This window comes from Ochotona princeps, chromosome 12 (assembly GCF_030435755.1).
Source record: "Ochotona princeps isolate mOchPri1 chromosome 12, mOchPri1.hap1, whole genome shotgun sequence".
Classification (NCBI taxonomy): domain Eukaryota; kingdom Metazoa; phylum Chordata; class Mammalia; order Lagomorpha; family Ochotonidae; genus Ochotona; species Ochotona princeps.
In genome coordinates this window covers 63,934,725-63,956,159 of record NC_080843.1, presented here as the reverse complement: position 1 = coordinate 63,956,159, position 21,435 = coordinate 63,934,725, and the positions used below count along the sequence as shown (strand labels likewise).

General features: G+C 41.5%; 1 protein-coding gene across 5 annotated transcripts in view; it reads left to right on the top strand.

The window, feature by feature from the left end:
* The first annotated feature begins 231 nt into the window (after nucleotides 1–231).
* Nucleotides 232–21,435, top strand: part of CDK8 (cyclin dependent kinase 8) — a 99,285-nt gene continuing 78,081 nt past the window's right edge. For all 5 annotated transcript variants that reach the window (XM_058670948.1, XM_058670947.1, XM_058670946.1 and 2 more), the window contains exon 1: nucleotides 232–431. In XM_058670948.1, coding sequence (XP_058526931.1) covers nucleotides 304–431 — 128 coding nt within the window. In that variant the 5' untranslated portion in view covers nucleotides 232–303. The remainder of the gene's footprint in view (nucleotides 432–21,435) is intronic.

Below are 21,435 nucleotides of genomic sequence, written 5' to 3'. Positions count from 1 at the left end.
CTCCCGGGGACCCGCGGACGGCTCGTGCTGCTCTGCTCCCCGGCGTCCCCCTTCCTTCCCCGGCGTCCCCCCATCCCCACCCCGGCGTCCCGCTTCCTTCCCCGGCGTCCCCCCATCCCCACCCCGGCGTCCCGCTTCCTTCCCCGGCGTCCCCCCATCCCCACCCCGGCGTCCCGCTTCCTTCCCCGGCGTCCCCCCATCCCCACCCCGGCGTCCCCCTTCCTTCCCCGACGTCCCCCATCCCCACCCCGGCGTCCTCCCCCGACCCCCCGACCCAGCTCTCCGGCCTCGGAGGCTGTGACAATGGACTATGACTTTAAAGTGAAGCTGAGCAGCGAGCGGGAGCGGGTCGAGGACCTGTTTGAATACGAGGGCTGCAAAGTTGGCCGAGGCACTTACGGTCACGTCTACAAAGCCAAGAGGAAAGATGGGTGAGTGTGTGTGTGTGTGTGTGTGTGTGTGTGTGTGTGGCGGGAGGGCCGGCCGGGCTGCGGGGCTCCGGCTTCCCGACGCCCGCAGGTGTCTCCGCAGGCCGGCTTTGCAGGGAGGAAGTGGTGTCGGGGGCTGTGCTGGGGTGGTCCGTGCCCATGGGGGGGCCTTTGCCCCAGTGGGCTGGCGACTTTTCGAGGATTTCAGCGTATGATTTCTGAACCTTCATGATTCAAGGCCAGTTCGCATCCTGGTTTCTTTTCCCTGGGTCGGTTGATTATGGTAACCGTCCCTGGGGAGGTGTGTGTGCAGCTGGGGGAGCCTCTGGAATGACACCCATCAGTCGGGTGGGAAAGCTGCAATGCTTTCTCCCCCATCTGTGCGTGATCAATGTATTCTCAAATAAGGGTTTTATCTGTGCAAAAGAAGGTGCTTCTGGAGCGTTCCTCGGTGGTGACCGGCCACCCAGATGAAGCAGTGGCTATTTCGCTCTCATTAGCTGTGAGTTTTTCCGTAGAACAATGGGGGTTTGGTGCAGGGTGGGTGGTGGGAGAAAGGCAAGTGACAAATCGGGAGATCTTGGACCGGCGGTCTCCCCAAAATGTAGCACCTGACTGTGTGCTTTAAATAATCCCTTTGCTGTAAATATTCTCTAGAAATACCTCTATTAAACCAATTTAGTTTCCCGACAGGCCAGTGGAGTGTCGTTTCTCCTTTGTCAGTAGATGAGTGTGTTGAAATGTTGACAAAAGAGAAGGCAGTTTCTTAGTTGGGGGAAATAAAAAAATACATATATATATTTTATTCCCTACTTGCTTTTATTTTGTAAAAATGGGTGTTATCTCTGTAGGACAATATGGGGAGACATTGTGGGGAAGGTAGTGTCATGGCTTATTATATAATCTTTGGGTTTTATTGCCAACAAAGTAGCTTTACTTGAATAGCTATTCCTAGATGCTGGAAATTATTTTACATTTTCAGATTAGGTAGGAGATATGTCCAATTGTTCAGAAACGCATTAACACTAAAAAAAAAAAAACGAAACTATTCATAAAGCTGAAACAAGTTCCCTGGGGGGGGGGGGGCATATTTATAAATACTTTAGTATTCTGGATACTGCAGAAGGAAGTGTGCCTTTATCCAGTATTTTTCGTAGATTTGTTGAATGACTTCTCTTTATTAAAAATATTAAATTGCGGTCCAGGAGAAAGATAGCAGTTGTAATGAACTCGAAATGTGTATTTCAGTGCTTTTATGCCCCAGTGATGCAGTATAGATGTTTGGAAAAAACTTGCTGCCCTGTGTGCTGCGTGGATTTCAGAGTAGTTTTTAGTGAAGGCTTAGTCTGGTAACATTTGAGAAATCAGTGTATAGAAATAAAGCCGACAGATGTCTAATTCGATCTGTCCTGGAAGTTTTACTCTTAAATGGCATATATGTGTGTGTATATATATATATATATATATATATATATTTTTTTTTTTTTTTTAGAAACGATCCTTGTTAACTTGCCATGTGTTTTTGAAAGGCCTTCACCCATTTCCCTGCCACCTAGGATTCTGTCGATTCTGTCCTTTTGGGCAGATTCATAAAATTCCCAGGCCGGTGAGGTCAGACATTGCAGTACATTGGGCCAGTTTGTCATCCTTTTGTAAAATTCCAGTGACTTTATTTTTAATTACTTTGAGAATCAAGTTTTATTTTCCTAAGTTCTCATTTTAAGTTACTAAAAATTGCAGTGTGTTTTAACTCAGATTTTGTCTTTTATTTTAAAATTGTAATATTGTAGGTTGGCAGGAGGAAGTCCTGTTTTTGTTATTTGGTATTTTGATGGTCACATTTTAATTTAGACTGTTAAGAATAATTTGGGGAGAATTTTAAAATAGTGAATTAGTTTTTAAAAACATTGATTATGTATAAACATTTTTTAGTTATTTATGGTAGTTGAAAAGTAATATTCCGGAAAGGAAACTTTATTTGTCTTTTGGGTTTGTTTTTCAGCATGCTGTAATGATTCTGTTTATGTGATGAACGTTTTTTTCTTAATGGATCAAATGTCAGGAGAGATTTAAAATTACTTAAACCAGTTTCTGTTTTACAGAGGGAATAGTTTTTGGTTTGGCTTCTTTTTTTATGACTTTACCATCGTGAAATACCACATTACAATTATGAGATTCTTTTGATCTTAAGTCAGTCTATTGTAATTTAATGTATTTTAGTCCTGATAAAACAAAGTTTCTGGCAGTTTAATCTTATAATAAGATGATCAAATAATTTGTTTTTAGTATTGATTTTTTTTTTGAAATAGATTACATATTCTCCAACTGAAATTTCAGGGTACTGCAGGAAATCAAATGGTAATTCCTTCAAGAGGAATCCTGAGATTTTAAAAAGATGAAATAATATAAGTGGATTTTGTTTAGCTTTATGTGATTATTAAAATGATTGTATGTTGTTCACTGAGCATAGAACATGAATGAGTGATGAAAGAACTTAGACCAGAGGAGTTAGCTTTTTACAGTATTAAATGTTTGAAAATAAAATTGCTTGCAATTTCATTCTTTTGACTTAATGAAGTCACAATATTACAATGCTAGTATACACTTTTGATAAAATTGGTATTTTAAGAAATGTTGGAAAGGGGGAAATATTTGAGTCCTGAATACAATACAAGGAGGAAATGGGCATTTTACAGTTGTGTTAATTTCAGATTATAATACAGTTAAAATAAAAATTACATAAACTCAATAGAGTGGAAGTCACTTGAGCCTCCTGTGGGCATGACTGGGACCATGTCCTTTGTGTCTGAGCACCATGGGATTCGGCAGCTGGAGCTCCTCTTCACAGACATTAGGCAGCCAAACTCATTTTGTTTGAAAGAATAGAAAAGTACAACAAAACAGAAAATTATCTGTCTTTTAAAATTTTAGACTCTTAGTAAAAAGTCCTGGACATTAGTAGAATTAAAAAAAAACAGAATCTTTCCTCTAGGATGGTATGGATGTGCCCTGCAGGGCTCAGTGGGCTGCCATATCCTCCTTGTGGATCTGGGCCAGCTCTCCACTACTCCGTCTTTTCCACTGAGGAGGACCAGTTCTCGTGGGTGGACCAAGGACCCAGGTTAGGCAGCCTGGGCCACGCTGGACCCCCACCGTTGAGGCTCAGGGACCTGGCCCCCACCGCATACATGGGCCAAGGACCCAGGCCAGGTGACCTGGTCCCGTTGCCCTGCCCCTGAGGCTGACAGAACAAATTGTACAACTACCCCAGCCAAACCATGACAACAAATAGCTGGGTGAATGGAGACTCTGAGGGTGACTTTGTCAGCCAATGGACATTGAAAGGGTTCCCTTATCCTTAGATTGGTGAGATCAACAACAGTTCAGAACTATGGAAACCACCTGGGCAGAACCCTTAGAGTTTGCACCAAATTGGGACCCTGGCTTGATAGCAGGTGGCCATTCTCCATCCCTGGGTAATGGAGCGGTTGGGAGACTGTGTATGGCTTCTTCACTTATCTACCCCCACCCCCGCCAAAAAAAAAAAAAAAAAAGAGAAATAGAAAAAAATTGGAAACAATGATCACACCCACTTTTCCCTAACCCTTGACCTATCCCACTCTGATCAACTATGTTAACATGATGTAAAATTAAAAATAAATTTCAAAAATCAATTCAGGGGGCCAGTGTGGTTGTGTAGGAGGCTAAACCTCTCAAGTCATTGGTTCCCTGCACCTACATGGCCGACTCAGAGAGGATTCTAGCTTTGGACCAACCCAACTCTGGCTGTTGTAGCCATTTGGGGAGTGGAGCAGTGGATGGAAGATTTTTCTCCTTCTCTGTAAATTTGCCTTTCTAACAAAAATAAATCTTTAAAAATGTATCTCACAGAAAACTATTGATTTTGGGGCCATGGATGTAGCCACCACTTGTGGCAGCATCCCATGGAGTGCTGAATGGAGTCCTGGCTGCTCTGCTGCCTCACCTGCCTGCCTGCTAACGTGCCTGGGAAGGTCGTGGTGGATGACCCAAGTACTTAAGTCCCTGGCCATCCATTTGGGAGACCCAGATAGAGTTTCTGCCTGTTGGCTTTGGTCTAGATCTGACCTGGCTGTTGCAGCCATTTGGGAAGTGAATCAGCAGATGGAAGATCTTCGTTTCTCTCTCACTCTGCCTTTCATTTCAATGAAATAATCTTTCAAACAAATAAATTCAGGATAAGAGTTTATGTCCCAAAAGGAAAAGCAAAAAGAATTTTCTTAACTAGTATTCTTAATCTGTTTTCAAAACAGATGACACATAATTAGGACGGAGTGTGTTTTAGATATATAGAAAATGTTCTTTTGGGGCCCGGCGGCGTGGCCTAGTGGCTAAAGTCCTTGCCTTGAAAACCCCGGGATCCCATATGGGCGCCGGTTCTAATCCCGGCAGCTCCACTTCCCATCCAGCTCCCTGCTTGTGGCCTGGGAAAGCATTTGAGGACGGCCCAATGCATTGGGACCCTGCACCTACGTGGGAGACCTGGAAGAGGTTCCAGGTTCCCGGCATCGGATCGGCGTGCACCGGCCCGTTGCGGCTCACTTGGGGAGTGAAACAACGGGTGGAAGATCTTCCTCTCTGTCTCTCCTCTGTGTATATCTGGCTGTAATAAAATGAATAAATCTTTAAAAAAAAAAAAGAAAATGTTCTTTTGGACCTGTTTGTAGAAAAATGGGAGATTAGACTGTGATAATGATCACAACAGTTAAATTACTGAATAATGAAGTACAAGATCCTGAACATTAATCATGTGTTTAATCCATACAGCTATAGCCACTTGTTATTTTTCCTTATTACAGATGAGGAAACCGAGTCTTAGGAAATGGGCACATGGCTAATTGACCGTCAGTGTGGATTAGATGAGAGTCTCTTACTTCAACATCCATGCTCTTAATCATTATGCCTCATTATTATCATCTAGATAATAATACAGATTAAGTAAGTGTAAATATGGATGTCAAATTTGGTTTTCAGTAAGTTACTAAGAAAGCATGAATGCATGCATTTCATAGAGATGTTGTTTTCAATAAGCTGTGTTTTTGGTGTGCATTTTCATGACAGCTCTAGTTTTAAATGCTGTGAAAGTGTGTATGTGCCATAGAAGGGGAAGATGAGGCTGCGTACTACCGGCTCCAGCCTCACCCAGAGCTGGCCATATGGCCATCTGGGGAATGAACCAGTGGGTGCAAGATCTAGCTCTGTAACTGACTTTCAACTAAATAAATAAACCTTAAAAAAAAAAACACATAAAAAAAACAAAAAATGTGCATGTGATAAATGGTGTGTATGTATGTATACACATTGTACTTTTGTGTCTCTATAGATTATTACATACATATACTGTGTGTGTGGCGTAGGCCTAATAAAAGGCATAAGGGAAAACACCTCTAAATTAGCTACCCTTGGAGACCTGCATTAGAATTTGGCCTTCCTTTTATCAGGAGCATGACCTTGGGCAAGTCATTTGCCTCTGTAGACCTTGGCCTCCTTATTTGTAAGGGTAGGGGTTTTTAGTAGATAACTTTTGAAGAATTGAACATTATAAACATGGACTGTAAGACATTTTCAAGGTGAGATGATAGCCACCACTGAAACACAAACTCTGCTGTAGACATTGGTACCTTTCAGTATTTTTAAATGTTATTATTATTTTCTTTTAGCATTACTTCGCATCAGTGGCCAAAAGGAAGTTGGGTAACTTCCAAAGACCTTTCAGCCACTTAGCTAATTTATGGCATTCTTCCATATTTATCTCTTAGGATCTTGAGGATTCAGGCGCTAGTGACTGCTCCCATTTTTGTGAATCATTTGTCTGGTGTTCAGCACAAGGGGTCTTGCTAATTCAAGAAGTCAGTGTTAATATTTTAACTATGTCAGAACTTGGTTAGAATGCTTATTTCCAAAACAGTCCGTTAGGAACGTGTAAGTATCCCATTACTCTTGCCCTCAGAATATTGTTGGATCCTGTATTGGAGTTCATTTTTATTTGAATATTTCTTTAGATGTCAGATGCCAAATATAGCATGCTTTAAATTAATCTTCCTCTCTGGAGATTGTGAATGTGCGGCAGGGAGTATTCTTACAGCCGTCTAAACATGTGGTGGAAAAGGTTAAGCAAAAATATTTACTCTGTGCTTCTTGCCTGTTTGTAGTTGAATTTCTCTCATGGATATTCAGTGCATTCAAATCGACTGTTTGAGGCTTGGATCCCTTTTTTTTTTTTTTTTTTAATTTTGTATTTTTTTGTTTGTTTTTTTTTTCCCCCTGAGACTGGGAAATTAATTCATTTAACATTTGTTCATGAGTTTTCACTTTTGCTGTCTTCCAGCATTTGAAGAAATTCACTCATTCATTAAATTCTTACTGGACTCTTACGCTTCATGCACTGTCCAAGGTATTGGAAGTGCAGAGAGATGAATAACATGTTTCATTATTTAAGGAGTTAAGTACTGAAGAAAGAAACATGTAAGCAAACTGTAGCAATTTAGGAAGCACTGTAGTAATGATACAAGGTGTTATTGAAACTCCACAGAAGGCCCCAACCGCATAGGATTTTTAAGAGAAACCTTTCAAAGATGGCAACATTTGATTTGGATTTTTTTAAGTGTAACTTCATTTTTAAAGAGTATATAACATTTTGCTGTGTGCCCTTTCAGTACCTGTGTGTACTGTATAGTAGTTTGGATCTTGTAAAGCAGAGATGTTGTGAGAAGGGCATCCAGGGAATAGAAGGAAAGGGATGCCCTCTGTTGTGTTTCCTGCAGAACCCAGTGATTCCTCTTGGGCCTTTCCTGCACTCATTTTCCCATGCTGGCATTTTTGGGGGGAGAGGGAGAGACTCTTGCTGTATATGTAAGTATATACAGTTACATTACAAATTTTCCAATGAGCTCGCTGGGCATCAGTGGGGATATACCTTTCAACCATGTGCTGAATGCTTGAATTGTATATGTGACAGTTTTGTATCACAAGAATGTTGGCCATTCTGTGTAAGCAGCCTCTGAAATTCAAGTGTGTGGCTGAGGAGACCCTCTCATTTGTAAAACTGCCATGGCAGAATTCCATTTTGCTTGTGGTTTTGGAAGGCAGGTGATCCTGTTTTGGCTTCACCTGCATGAGGAGTAAAGGGCCAGAATTCTCGGTGGTGGTGGCAACAGCTGGGGTAGGGACTGGGTGTGAAGGGATTCTTCTCCCAGAGTTTAGGAAGTAATCAAAGTTCTTGTGATGGGACATTGATTGATTGGTGAGATGGAGATGGGACTAGGACTTCCACATGTTAGATTTTGAGCCAGAAAAATCAAGTAATGAAAAATTGCAACAAATGTTGTAGGCCATTTGCAAATGTTACAAACTTTCATTCCTTTGAAGCATTGTTTTTCCTGTAAATGTGTTTGGAACCCTGATTTATAGATATTTGAGATATGACATATTTGTTGGTTGGGAACTTGTATGTGTCAAATGAGACCATTCCTTTTGGCTTGCCGTCTGTCTCAAAGTGCATTTTGCTATTGGCTCTAATCCTCATTATCTTCTCACCGTTTTCCTGTTATTAACTGCTGTTAAAGAATGAAAACCCTACTGTCCTTTCCTCTTTCAGAATAACTTGTAAATTATTTCCTTTGTACCAGTTTAGGCAGTAGGCCTTAGTTATCACCTTGTTAGAAATTGCTCTGTCTTGTTTCCTTTAGGCAGTTCTTGATGTTATCTCCAAAAGGAGCCTTCACCTTAATGGTATCATGATGCTCTTTATTCTTTGTTGTTGTTCTGTAGTAGTTGTCAAAGTCTCCAGACAAGTTCTTGCCATGGTGGAGTGGCTTTATTGATCCAGCCTTGCTATGTCCTTCATATGTATTACTGCAGAGAAAATGCTGAAGCCCCCCACCAAAATGTTTTTAGTATATTGAACCATCATCACTATCTAATTTCAGAACATTTTTGTTATCCCAGAAAGAAACCCTGTAACAGTTTGTATTTCTACTTCTCAGCCACTGATGAATCTACTTTTCTGTCTTTATGGTTTTGCCTTTTCTGGACATTTCATGTCACTGGAATAATACAATATGTTGCCTTTTGTGTCTTTGACTTAGCATGTAGTATGTGTATGTTTCTGTAGTTTCTTGCAGTGGTTCTGAAATGCAGACTCACACAGCTCTTCTTTTCTAAGCAGCCCACTCTGACCCATTATTGAGCCAGCATCTTGGAATGGAACATTTCTCACTTGCTTGAAATAGGTGATAACCTTTAGCCTCAGAAATCCTAACTCATTCTTAACATACAATTCCAGTAATTCCCCCTTCCCTCATTGCCCCATAAAATTAGCTTGCCCTTCATTGACATAGCGTGTGACTCCTTCAGTGTGTATGTGGCTAATGTTTATATGTCCTCTGGGTCTGTCTGCTGAGTGATTATGGGTAAGAGATTACAGATTACTTCCAGGGAGGTGATTTTTGTGCTCTTGGCACATTGCCAAATTGTGACAAATATTTAATACACTTTTTTTTGGTGGGGATGTGTGAAATTTGCATTTTTAAAAAAGATTTTTATTTGATTTATAAGTTTTCTATCTAAACTTGTTAAAATTAAGAATTTAAGGAATATTAAAAAGAGTGGAAAAGCAATGCCTTGGGAAGATAAAATACCAAGAGAAGCCGAGTTTGGTGGACTGGCTGTGTTGATGCCCTGGAGAGATAGAATTGACCAATTTCAAAAGCCCAAGGCAAAGGATTGAACCCAAGCAGAGTATCCAGATGCTTGGAAGTGAAGACACTATGAAGAACTTCTCTGGTTCTGCCAGGTGAATGCTGCAAGGCTGCGGGCCAACCTGACTGCATTCCCAGGCCACAGGCAGGGAGCTGGGTGGGAAATGGAGCAGCTGGGACACCAGCCTATGGAATCCAGGCACATGCAAGGCTGGCGAGGACTTCCGCCGTTGAGCTGTTGCACTGGGCCCCTCCATGACTTTTCTTAGCTCATTAGCAGCGAGATTAACTGAAAGTAGAGCAACTTAGTCCAAATGGGAAAACAGTGTTACAGAAGCACCCTTTACCTGCTAGGCCACAGTGCTGTCCTCACAAACCTTGATTTCTAAAGTTAAGGAAAATATAATTAGCCTTCAAATGGTTTGGTATTCAATTTTATTTAAATTCCGTGATGTATGCAGCAGTATTTTTTCATATTTAAAGTTTACTTATACTACACCAATAAAGTTATTTAGGCAACTTAGTTACTCTTTTGTCTATCCAAGTGTTGTTTAAAATCTATCATTATAACCAGTGTATTCTCACAGTCATCCTATAGAGAGGAATTCATTACGTGTTGATGCAGAGCCTCGCTAGTGTTTTCTGTACACCTAAAATTTTACAGATTAACTAGAGAACTGAAAATTTAATAAAGGTAAATGTGATTATTATGGTTTATACTAAATACATCATATGTTTGGGCAAAAGGAGAGGTACTAAAATCTTACATAGCTTCTGTTTGAAGGAATACTATAAGCTGTGAGCATTTAAACTTACATGAATACATAGAATTGGGAGCTTTGTGCTTTGTTTTATGTCAGACTTCTCTTAGGTATGTGGCTTCTCAAGGTGTTCTATCCTTGACTCAGCATGAAGCAATGGTATATACAGTTTACAAGCACAAAGTGAGACATACTTGTAGTTTGTTTTTTAATATGTTAATACTCTTTTAAAGGCAAAATTGCTTAAAAATTTGATGTATTCATTGTAGCCTCTCCTTAACTAGTTTCTATGTTTTGAAAATATGTATGCTTATGATTTATTTAGTATCTGTTTACTGCGTGTCTATCATATGCTAGTTTTTATACCAGATAAAAGTAACTCAGTGGTAAAAAGCTCGTGGTCTAATCTTTAGGGAGCTTTAACAGTCTTTTGATTCTTTTCATGTAGGTAAACAGGCAATTATATAAGAGCTGAAATATAGAAAATTACAAGGTACCATGGGAGGTGTCTGATTTGCTCTTGGGAGCTCATGGATAATGATTCAGTTATGACTTTAAAAATAATTAAAAGTTGTGCAAGCGAATGGACAGTGTGAGTGGGAGTTAGAGGCTGGACAAGTAATACCAACAGTGGCCCCATCATTTCTTTATGTAAGAGAAAGTCACAATTAGTTGAAAAGGCTGTGCAATAATTTGTAGTAAGCAAGTTGTAAGTTGTTATTTATTTGTGGTAATTTGAGGAAAATGTTATAGGAGAAAAGTGTATAAACCTGGAAGATCTTTTTCTTTAAAAAATATAAAAATGCTATGGTAAGGGAACAGATAAATTTCTTTTTTCTTTTTTTTCTTTATTTTTGACATTGTTTACATAGTTAACTAGGGCACAAAGGGTCAAGGGCTACAGGAAAGTGGGTAAAATTATTATTTCCACATTGTTTTTGTCATGTATCTGGGGTAAAGGGGGAGATAAAGAAGCCCCACCCAGTCTCCCACCCTCCCCAGGTCCCTGATGTGGGTATGCTTCAAGGGTCTTGCTGAAGTGGTTCTGATAGTTCAACAGCTGTGAACTGCTGCCAGTCTTGCCATTCCAAACACGATGTCGCGGAAGAACCCACTGAATATCGTAGTCCATCTTACAGTCTCCATTTGCCCAGTTTTTCACTGCCAACATATGGCTGAGGTAGTTGACTGACTTGTTCTGTGTCTTTTCATGGTTAGGGTTCTGAGTCCGGCAGTTCGATTGGGAAGATCCCCAAAGAAACTTTGTCTGGGGTGTTCCCAGACCAGATTCTTGCATGTACTAGCAAGTACAGGTCCCAGTACAGTCCATCACCCCAATCAGCTGGTGGTTGCAGTTGCTGGGTCGGTTCTGTTTCCAGCCCTGTCTTCCACTGGAACCAATGGATGTTGCAGTCCAGCCTGGTTCTGCCCAGCACTTACTTGACCCTTACATAAACCAGTGGGAGCTACAGCCTAGTCGAAGCGACCCACAATAACCCCCACCAGGCCTGCCCCCTATCCTGGATTGCCAGTATGTGCAGCAGACTAATCTAGTCTGTCCCACATTCCGTTCAGCTCTCATACATGTCAATGGGCATTGAAGCCTAGTTCCACCCAACCATCCCGACTATCCAGCCCACACACATGCTGTTGGGTATCTGTCTAGCCACCCCTGTTCCTGTCCTAGTTTTCGTGCTCTCCCGTGGCAGTGGTAACCCAAGAGAAAGGAGCCCACTCTTGCCCTTCTAGGCCACTCCCACTCCCAGATTATGCACTCTCCAGGTGGTTCTATGGTTTAACTTGATAGAATTAGCCCCCAGTGCCAGCTTCTGCTAGCTGAATCTGTGGCTAAGCCCAACCAACCCTCACCCACTCTAATTTTGTTTGCACCAGTAGGAACAATCAGCCCAGCCTGGCTTTTCCCTGATCTAGGCCACATGAGGCCCACAGGTGTTGTAGCCCTGCCTAGTTGATCTGCCCCCATCCCAGCTCACGCTCTCCAGTGGGAGTAGCTGTCCAGCAGAGGGGGCCCCCCCACATTCCCCTGCCAGCTCCGCCCCCTCCCTCCCTGGTTTTCACTTGTGCTGGTTGGGCATTGGGAACTGATAAATTTCAATGCCAGGTCTTAGAGAGGAGTAAGGAAATAGGTTGAGAGGCACCCATTCATATTAACCCTGATTGTAATGGCTTCAACTCGTCAATCAAATGTCCTAGATTAGTAAACTGGATCAAAAAACAAAACCCATCTATCTGTTGCCTACAGGAGACACATCTCACCAACAAAGATACACAGAAACTGTATCTCATAGATTTTTTTTAAGATTTATTTATTTTTATTGCAAAGTCAGATATATACAGAGGAGGAGAGACAGAGGAAGATCTTCTGTCTGATGATTCACTCACTCCCCAGGTTACTGCAGCGGCTGGTGCTGCGCCGATCCGAAGCCAGGAGCCAGGAGCTCTTCCGGGTCTCCCATGCAGGTACAGGGTGCCAAGGCTTTGGGCCATCCTTGACTGTTTTCCCAGACCACAAGCAGGGAGCTGGATGGGAAGTGGAGCTGCTGGGATTAGAACTGGCAGCCATATGGGATCCCGGCGCATTCAAGGCTAGGACTTTAGCCACTAGGCCACGGCGCTGGGCCCTCTAAGTTTGTTTTTGTCAGATTTCTCTTTATCAGCCAATACTGCTTCTATAACTTGATTTTATCTTAAAAGACTGAGTCCTCCTGTGCGCTGCCTCCGTACACTTCCAAGTAATGCTGTTGCTTCCCACTCTTGCTTATGGTTGATCCCTTACCCTCATTTTCTGGTGCTGATTTCTGTCATCCTTTCAGTTTTTGCCCAACACTGAATTCTTAGTCTTTATTTTTTTTTCCTTTCCCTTTTCCATATTGTCTTGGGCCTGGGTCATGTTCATTCTCACCTTTGTCCATTTCATTTCCCTCTGGGCTTGCCTCCATAGCCAGAATCGGGGGCTCCTGCTGCAGCAGTTGCTTTCTGTGCTCAGCACAGGTCATCATGTTTAGTAGGAAAGGAGGGGTTTATTAAGCAGCTCTGTTCTATTCTGCTAATTTCAGATAGACTTTAAAAACTTTTTTTGAGTATGCAGAACATGATTTTGTTCATAGATGATTCCTGTACACCAGAAGTTGGAAAATGCTCTGTATAGATCGAAAGCTGAGGGAGGGGCCCGGCGCTGTGGCCTAGCGGCTAAAGTCCTCGCCCCTTAATGCACCGGGATCCCATATGGGCACCGATTCTAATTGCAGTGGCCCTGCTTCCCATCCAGCTCCCTGCTTGTGGCCTGGGAAAGCAGTCGAGGACGGCCCAAAGCCTTGGGACCCTACAACCACATGGGAGACCTGGAAGAGGTTCCTGGTTCCTAGCTTCAGATCAGCGCAGCACCGGCCATTGCAGCTCACTTGGGGAGTGAGTCATCGGACGGAAGATCTTCCTCTCTGTCTCTCCTCCTGTCTGTATATCTGACTTTGTAATAAAAATAAATAAATCTTTAAAAAAAAAGTAAGCTGAGGGAGTACACAAATATTCATTCTTTTATCTAAATACCCGTGTTAGCACAAGTGATACGTCATGTGTGAGGGAGTTTAAACCAGGCATCCTGTTGTCTTCTTTGCTAAGACTGTTTGACTTTCACAGATCTCCCTTAACTTATGACATGAATTGGACTCAGAATTTCTTAAGTGAAAACATAAGGAAACCTGTCAAGGTTCCACGGATAGTCTGTTTCCTAAAACACTAACAGTGTGCTGCTTTTAAATATCTTGATCGTAAAAGTCTTTGCTATGTTTTGATTGTACTTTGTGTAACTGAACTCCCCCGAATTTATGTATGTTTGTTGGTTTTCAAACCAGAATGCAATACAATTTGATTTTCCCTTTAGAGCAATTCTGTGCTGTAATTATCTTAGAAGCATTTTGGGGTGTTATATAACATTTAGTACTATTTGCTTATTTCTGGGTGTTTAAAAAGCAGTGTTAATTTAGTTGCAGTTTAGAAAAAGTAGAAAAATTAAGTCCTGGTTGTCTTCAGGAAAGCATTAGCGATCCCTTTCCAGAAGTTACAAATCTGTGATTCATGATGTTTCTTTTGTACATTTATCAGGGTATGTACTATATAGTTTAGTCAAAATATATATGTTAGTTGTTTTTTTATAGATTCATAGGGTTGAATGGTTTCCACTACAGCCTATTTTAGGATATTTTTGTTTCCCCTAAAGAAAGCCTCTACTCGCTAACACTCACTCCCCGTTTTCTCCAGTCAGTAGCCCTGGTCAGTATTTAGAATTTTCTGTTTCTGGATTTGTCTATTCTGTACATTTTATATAAATGAAACCACATAGTACGCGACCCTTTGTAACTGACTTCTCTTAAATATGCTTGATGTGCTTAATGTGAGTCACCATTTTGTAGCATGTATTCTATTATATTGTATTTGAATCTTGTTGACTGGCTATTGTGAATAATGTGACTCTGAACATTGCTGTACACGTGTTAGAATCTCTGCTTTTAGCTCCTACTTATTCATTATACCTAGGCTTGGAATTGCTGGGTCATCATGGTAACTCTATGTTTAGCTTTTTGAGTAACCACCGAACTGTTTTCCATTGCTACCACATCATTTCACATTCCTGCTTAGCAGTACACAAGTCTGTCTCCTTGACTAGCTGCTTGGATGATCTGATTTCTGGGCTGTTTTTCCCAATGGGTGTCCTCGAGTATTAAATGGCATTTTTCTACTAACATCATCTTATGTGTTTATTGGTCATATGTGTATCTTCTAGGAAAATGAATCCAAATCATTTATTCATTTTTAAAATTGAACCCTTTTTATTATTGCGTCGCAAGATTGTTCATGTATTCTGGATGTTAAGTACTTGTCATATATGTGATTTGCAGGTATTTGGGTTGCTTTCTTAAATTCTTGCTGATATTGTTTGTAGCACAGAAGTTTATAATTTTGACATCCTGTCATGGCTGTGTTTTTGATGCCAAGTCTTTAAATATATCACTTATATCCTGGTTCAGGAAGATATACTCCTAGGATTTTTTTTTCCCCTTCTGAGTTTTATAGTTTTAATTCTTAGATTTAGATCTGTAATCCGTGTTGTTATCCCGTGCATCAGAAGGTCCAAATCATTCTTTTGTTGATGAATGTTTTGTCCCAGCATCTTTGAATTATCTGGTCACCCTTGTTAAAAATTAGCCATATGCATAAGATTTCCTCCCCTTAAATCTGATTGTATGTTTGTCCCTAAGTTAGCACTGTGCTGTCTTGATTACTGTAGCTTTGCAACTTTGCAAATTTTGAAATTTGAAAGTGTGGACTTCCAACTCTGTTCTTTGTTTAGGTTGTTTTGACTTTTCTGTCGTCAGTAATGCTTAGAATAGACGTGCACCTGTATTATCTCTCACTTGCCTTTTTTTTTAGATTTATTTTATTTTTATTTGAAAGGCAGAGTTACAGAGAGCAAAAGAAAGAAAAAGATAAAGAGATGCCTGACCTCCATTGATTCATTTCTCAAATGGCCGCAACGTTCAGTTGGGTGAATCATGAGCCAGGAGCTTCTTGCAGATCTCTCGTGGGTACAGGGCCTAAGGACCTGAGTTATCCTTTGCTGCTTTCCAAGCCAAGGGAGCTGGATGGGAAGTCGAGCAGCTGGGACACAAACTGGCGCCCATATGGGCTGCAGGTGGAAGTTCACCATGGTGTGATGCTGATCCCTTACCTTTTTTTTCTTTAAAGATTTATTTATTTTTATTACAAAGTCAGAGAGGAGGAGAGACAGAGAGGAAGATCTTATGTCCGATGATTCACTCCCCAAGTGACTGCAACGGGCCGGTGCTGCGCCAATCTGAAGCTGGGAACCAGGAACCTCTTCCAGGTCTCCCACGCGGGTGCAGGGTCCCAAAGCTTTGGGCTGTCCTCGACTGCTTTCCCAGGCCACAAGCAGGGGGCTGGATGGGAAGTGGAGCTGCCGGGATTAGAACCAGCATCCATATGGGATCCCGGGTGTTCAAGGTGAGGACTTTAGCCGCTAGGCCACTGCGCCGGGCCCCCCTTACCTTTTTAATGACTAGATGAGCATATTTTCTGGGTGACCAACTTTTTAGTTGCTAATCTTTAGTTTAATCATTGTGGGTAAAAGTCATTCTAAAATTTATTATATAAGTTACACATTTTTATTGTACTTACAACACAATTTTTTCTATGCCGTTCAAGATCATTATTTTAAGAAGTTATCCACTGTGTAGTTGCATTTCAGGATGCTTTTTGTATTTTGGGTTCTTGGTTTCTGTAGTAAATAATTTTTTCTCACCCACATAGCTGAGGCAGAGACAGTTTTCATTTATTCTCCATAGCCACCATGGCCGGGGCTGGGCCAGTGAAGCCAGGAGTGTCATCTGAGTGTCCCACATGGTGCAGGGACCCAAGCATGTGCTCGGGCCATCCTCTGCTTCTTTCCTGGACTCATTAACAGGGGATGGCAGTAGAGCAGCTGGCGTCTTGCTGTGCCACAATACTGACCCACCGACCCCACTCCTGGCTCAACAGCTTCTTAAAACCACCAGTTTGATTGTGGAAGGGAGACTAGTGCCTGTAAAACTTGCCTATAATGTAGCTAAAATAGCACTGAAAATAATCTTGTGTGACTTTCAGCCTGGTGAACATTTCATTTTATCTCCTGGAGACTGTTAGTCTTATTGTAATCTTAGGCACAGCCTGGTGAAAGATTGAGTTGATAAGAATTTAGGAATAATGAGATGGAAGCCCTGGCAATGGAGGAGGAATCAGACCTCTGTAATAGTAGATAGCTCAAATTAACTCCTCAAAGGAACTTGTTAGAATTTTCAAAATGGGGAACCATATACTTGAATTAGAATATTAACAATGAATTTTTTTATAAAGATTTATTCATTTTTATTTGAAAGGCAGATAAGATTTACAAAGAGACAGAGAGAAAGATTTTCCATCCTCTGGTTCATTCCCCAGATGGTCTTAATGACCAGAGCTTGTCAGTCCGAAGCTAGGAGCCCAGAGTTTTTCCCAAATATACCACACAGGAACAGGGTCTCAAGACTTTGGGCCATTTTCCACTGCTTTCCCAAGCCACAAGCAGGGAGCTGGATGAGAAATGGAGCAGCAGGACATGAACAGGTGCCCGTATGGGATCCCTTTGCTTGCAAGGCAAGGATTTAGCTATTGAGCCGTTGTGCCAGGCCCAATAAAATGGCAACTGTTCAAAATTTTTAAAGATCAACTAACAAGGGCCACAGTGCTGGTCTTAACCTGCAGTGCCAACAGCCGATATGGGCACCAGTTTGAGTCCTGGGCTACTCCACTTCGCATCCAGCCTCCTGTTAATGGCCTGGGAGGCAGCGGAGGAGGGCCCTAATCCTTGGGCCCCTGTGTTCAGATGGGAGACCTGGAAGAGGATCCTGACTTGGGAACAGCCCACATCCAGCTATTGTGGCCATTTGTGGCATGATCCAGCAGATGGAAGATCTCTCTTGTTCTCTCTCTCAACTCTAACTCTGCCTTTCAAATAAAAATCATTTTTGAAAACAACTAATGTATGTACAAAATTTGAATAGTAATATTGCACTTAACAGTAAAACAGTGTTTTTTTCAAACTGATCAAGGAACAGAGATCTTGGAGTCTTCCCCTTTAATTCCAGTATAGGATGGTGTTATTCCTCCCAACTTCTAAAAATTTTAGAATTTTAGAATTAATTTTTAAAGATTTATTTATTTATTGGAAAGTTATATGTTACAGGGGAAAGATACATAGAGAAAAGTCTTCTATCCATTGGTTCATTCCTCAAGCGGCCGCAACTGAGTTGAGCTGATTCAAAGGCAGGATCCAGGAACTTCCTCCAGGTCTCCCATGAGGGTGCAGGGTCCCAAGGCTTTGGGTCATCCTCGACTGCTTTCCCAGGCCACAAGCAGGGAGCTGGATTGGAGTGGAGTACCTGGGATACAAACCAGTGCCCTTATGGGATGTTGTCACGTGCAAGGCGAGAACTTTACCCTCTAGGCTACTGCACGGGGTCCCCAGAGGTTAGTTTTTAAAAATAGAATATAAAGGACTTACTTCAGACATACGTTTCTTCCATCTTTGTGTCTTTAAAACCTTCCCTCTCAACCTTATAGGATATTTCAGTTTGTATACGTATTATCATTCTATGTATTTCCATCCCCTTTCTCTCGACTCCAGAATTTTGCATGTTATCATTTTTCAAGATTTATGTTTTCGTGTGAAATTGGAAGAATAGAGGAAAGAGAGAGTAATTACCTATTCTTTGGTTGACTTCTCCTCTGGCTGCATAGTCAAATGTAGCACAGATGGAAGCCGTGAGCTGGGACCCATGAGCTTCTTTGGATCTCCTACATGGGTACAGTGTCCTATGGAGCCAGATTCCACTGCTTCCCAGACACTAGCAGGCAGCCAGGTTGCAAGTGAAGCTGCTAGGGCTTGAACCAGTGCCCCATGGGATGTGGCGCTGCAGGCACCCAGTACCTGCGCCTGAAAGCTTTTAAGATTCTTCAGTTTGCTTTTTTTGGTTTGTTTTTCTCAATTTTGGAGTTTGTATATGTTTGTGTATCTTACTTCATCTTTTTTGCAGAGTCCCAAGATAGAGGGAAGAAGGTTTCCATTAAAAAAACACTATCCTTTAGTGCTAGGAAATGTTCTTATAATTTGATAATTTATCTCTTTACACTTTGTTGCCTTCTTTCTCTAGACTTGTTTTTTTTAACTTCATCTTTTAAGTCTAAGTTTTAATTTTTTGTTTTTGATTATATTTGTCATGTGGATGTTCTTTTACAATTTTTCCTTTATTTGCAAGGCAGAGAGAGAGACGGGGAGAGATTTACTCTCCAAATGTCCGCAGTAGCTAGGGGCAGGGCAGGCCAGGGTCAGCATCAGAATATAGTGCAGGTCTCCAGCGTGAGGGGCAAGGACTCAGCTCTCGGAACCAGCACTGCTGCCTGGCAGGTGCGGACTGGCAGGAAGCGGGACCGGAAGTAGAGTCATGGCTTGAACCCAGGCATTCTTACATAGGATGCAGGGAATCTAAGTAATATCTTAAGTACTATGGTAAGTGCTGATTTCTAAATGTCCTTTTTAAAAAAGGTAATTTTGTTTCTATTTCTGGATGTAATAGCTTGTTATTTGTGGTGGTAGGTTTTTTTCCCCCAAATTCTTTTTAATGCACTTAAAGGTTTTGTCTGTTTTTTTCCGTGAAGGGCGTAGAGGCAGAAAGAGGAAGAAACAGAATCATCTTCCATTCACTGTTTTACTCCCCAGATTTCCACTAGGTACTAGACTAAGGCCAAAACGTAAGCCTAGAACTGAGTCTGAGACCTTCATGTCAGTGACAGGGACATAGGCCTTTGAGCCCTTCAAGGGTACACATCAGGGCTTTACCAGAAGCTGAAATTGAAGTGGAATAGCTTGGACCTAAACCAGGCACTCCAATATAGAATGTGGGAATCAAAAGATTTATTTATTTTGGTACAGTGGCTCAACTGGTTAATCTTCCACTGTCAAGCGCTAGAATGTTGTATGGATGCCAGTTCATGTCCCGGCTGCTCCATGTCTTATCTAACTCCGTGCTTATATCCTGGGAAAGCAGTGAAGGAGGGCCCAAGCCTTGGGACCCTGCACTCATGTGGGAGACCTGGAAGGGACTCCTGACTTCAGAGCAGTCAGCCCTGGCTGTTGGGGCCGTTTGGGTAGCGAACCAGCAGACTGAAGATACTTCTCTCTCTCCTTTCTGTCTGTCTGCCTTTTCATTGAATATATATACATTTATTTTATGTTAAATATTTATTTTAATCATACATAATTTATAAATATTCATTAATAAAATATATTTATAAATAATTTATGAATAAATAAAATTTATAAATAATATTTATAAATAAAATAGATAATTAAATAAATATATTTCCATCGGAAAGGCAGATTGACAGAAGACACACACAGATTGAGACTCCATTTGATAATTCACTTCCTAGATGGCTACAATGGCTGGAACTGAGCCAGGAGCTTCTTCCAGGTCTCCCACATGGGTGCAGGTGTTCAAGGAACTGAACCATCGGCTACTGCTTTCTCAAACTACAGCAGGGAGCTGGATTCGAAGTAGAGCAGCTGGGACTTGAACTGGCGGCCATTAGGACTGTTGGCACTGCAAGTGGAGGATTAGCATGTTGTGTACCATGCAGACCCTAAAATTTTTTTTGACAAAAATATGTATTTATGGGCCCGGCGGCGTGGCCTAGCGGCTAAAGTCCTCGCCTTGAACGCCCCGGGATCCCATATGGGCGCCGGTTCTAATCCCAGCAGCTCCACTTCCCATCCAGCCCCCTGCTTGTGGCCTGGGAAAGCAGTTGAGGACGGCCCAATGCATTGGGACACTGCATCCGCGTGGGAGACCTGGAAGAGGTTCCTGGTTCCCGGCTTCGGATCGGCGCGCACCGGCCATTGCGGCTCACTTGGGGAGTGAAACATCAGACGGAAGATCTTCCTCTCTGTCTCTCCTCCTCTCTGTATATCCGGCTTTCCAATAATAATAAAAAAAAAATCTAAAAAAAAATATGTATTTATAATGTATGATATATTTTTAGCCTGTATTTACTCTGAGAAAAGGCTATATGGGAGTAATTAACTTTTTTCTTTTTATTGAGAACACTTAGAATTTGTTCTCTTTGACTTTCAAGTATACAAATACATTGTTAACTGTAATCATTTTACTGTACAATATATCACTTGAACTTATTTCACCCAGTCAGCTGAAATTTCATGTACTTTGACCAACATCTTCCTGTGCCCCTGGTAACTACCATTTTACTCTCTGCTTCAGAGCTTGGTAGCTTTAGATTGCACAAATGAATGTAATCATGTGATGTTTAAATTTCTTTGCATGGCTTGGATCACTAAGCATCCTGTCGTCCAAGTTCATCTGTGTTGATTATCATGGCTATTATGAATAGTGTTACAGTGAATATGGGAGTACTGATAACGTTTCAAAATATTAAATTCATATCCTCCTGGTATATTTTCTGTAGTGTAATTGCTGAAATATGATAATTCTTTTGTGACTTTTTGATGAGCATCATAGTGGCTGAAGTCATTTACATCCCATCAACAGTGTATGAGAGGTCTCTGTTTTATTTTGCTGGTAACATTGTTTCCATAGTTGAGGAATGCATACCCATGTGGGTCTCACACTGGGCGGAGGAGGATTGAGGTATGGAGCAGAGAGAATGGGACAAATGTTTCAATTCTTTTTTTCTGCTGTGTTGACTGGGCAGGGGAGGATGGTGGTCACTTCTTGCTGTCAAACTACGTCAGTACCTGGCGATGGTAGGATGGTCTTTTGATGAACATCAGAAATTCTACTGGAAGAGTATTCCAGGGGTGCCAATTCTCAGCAGTTTATTAATGTTTACAAAAAAATTAACAGTACATTAATTGAATGAACT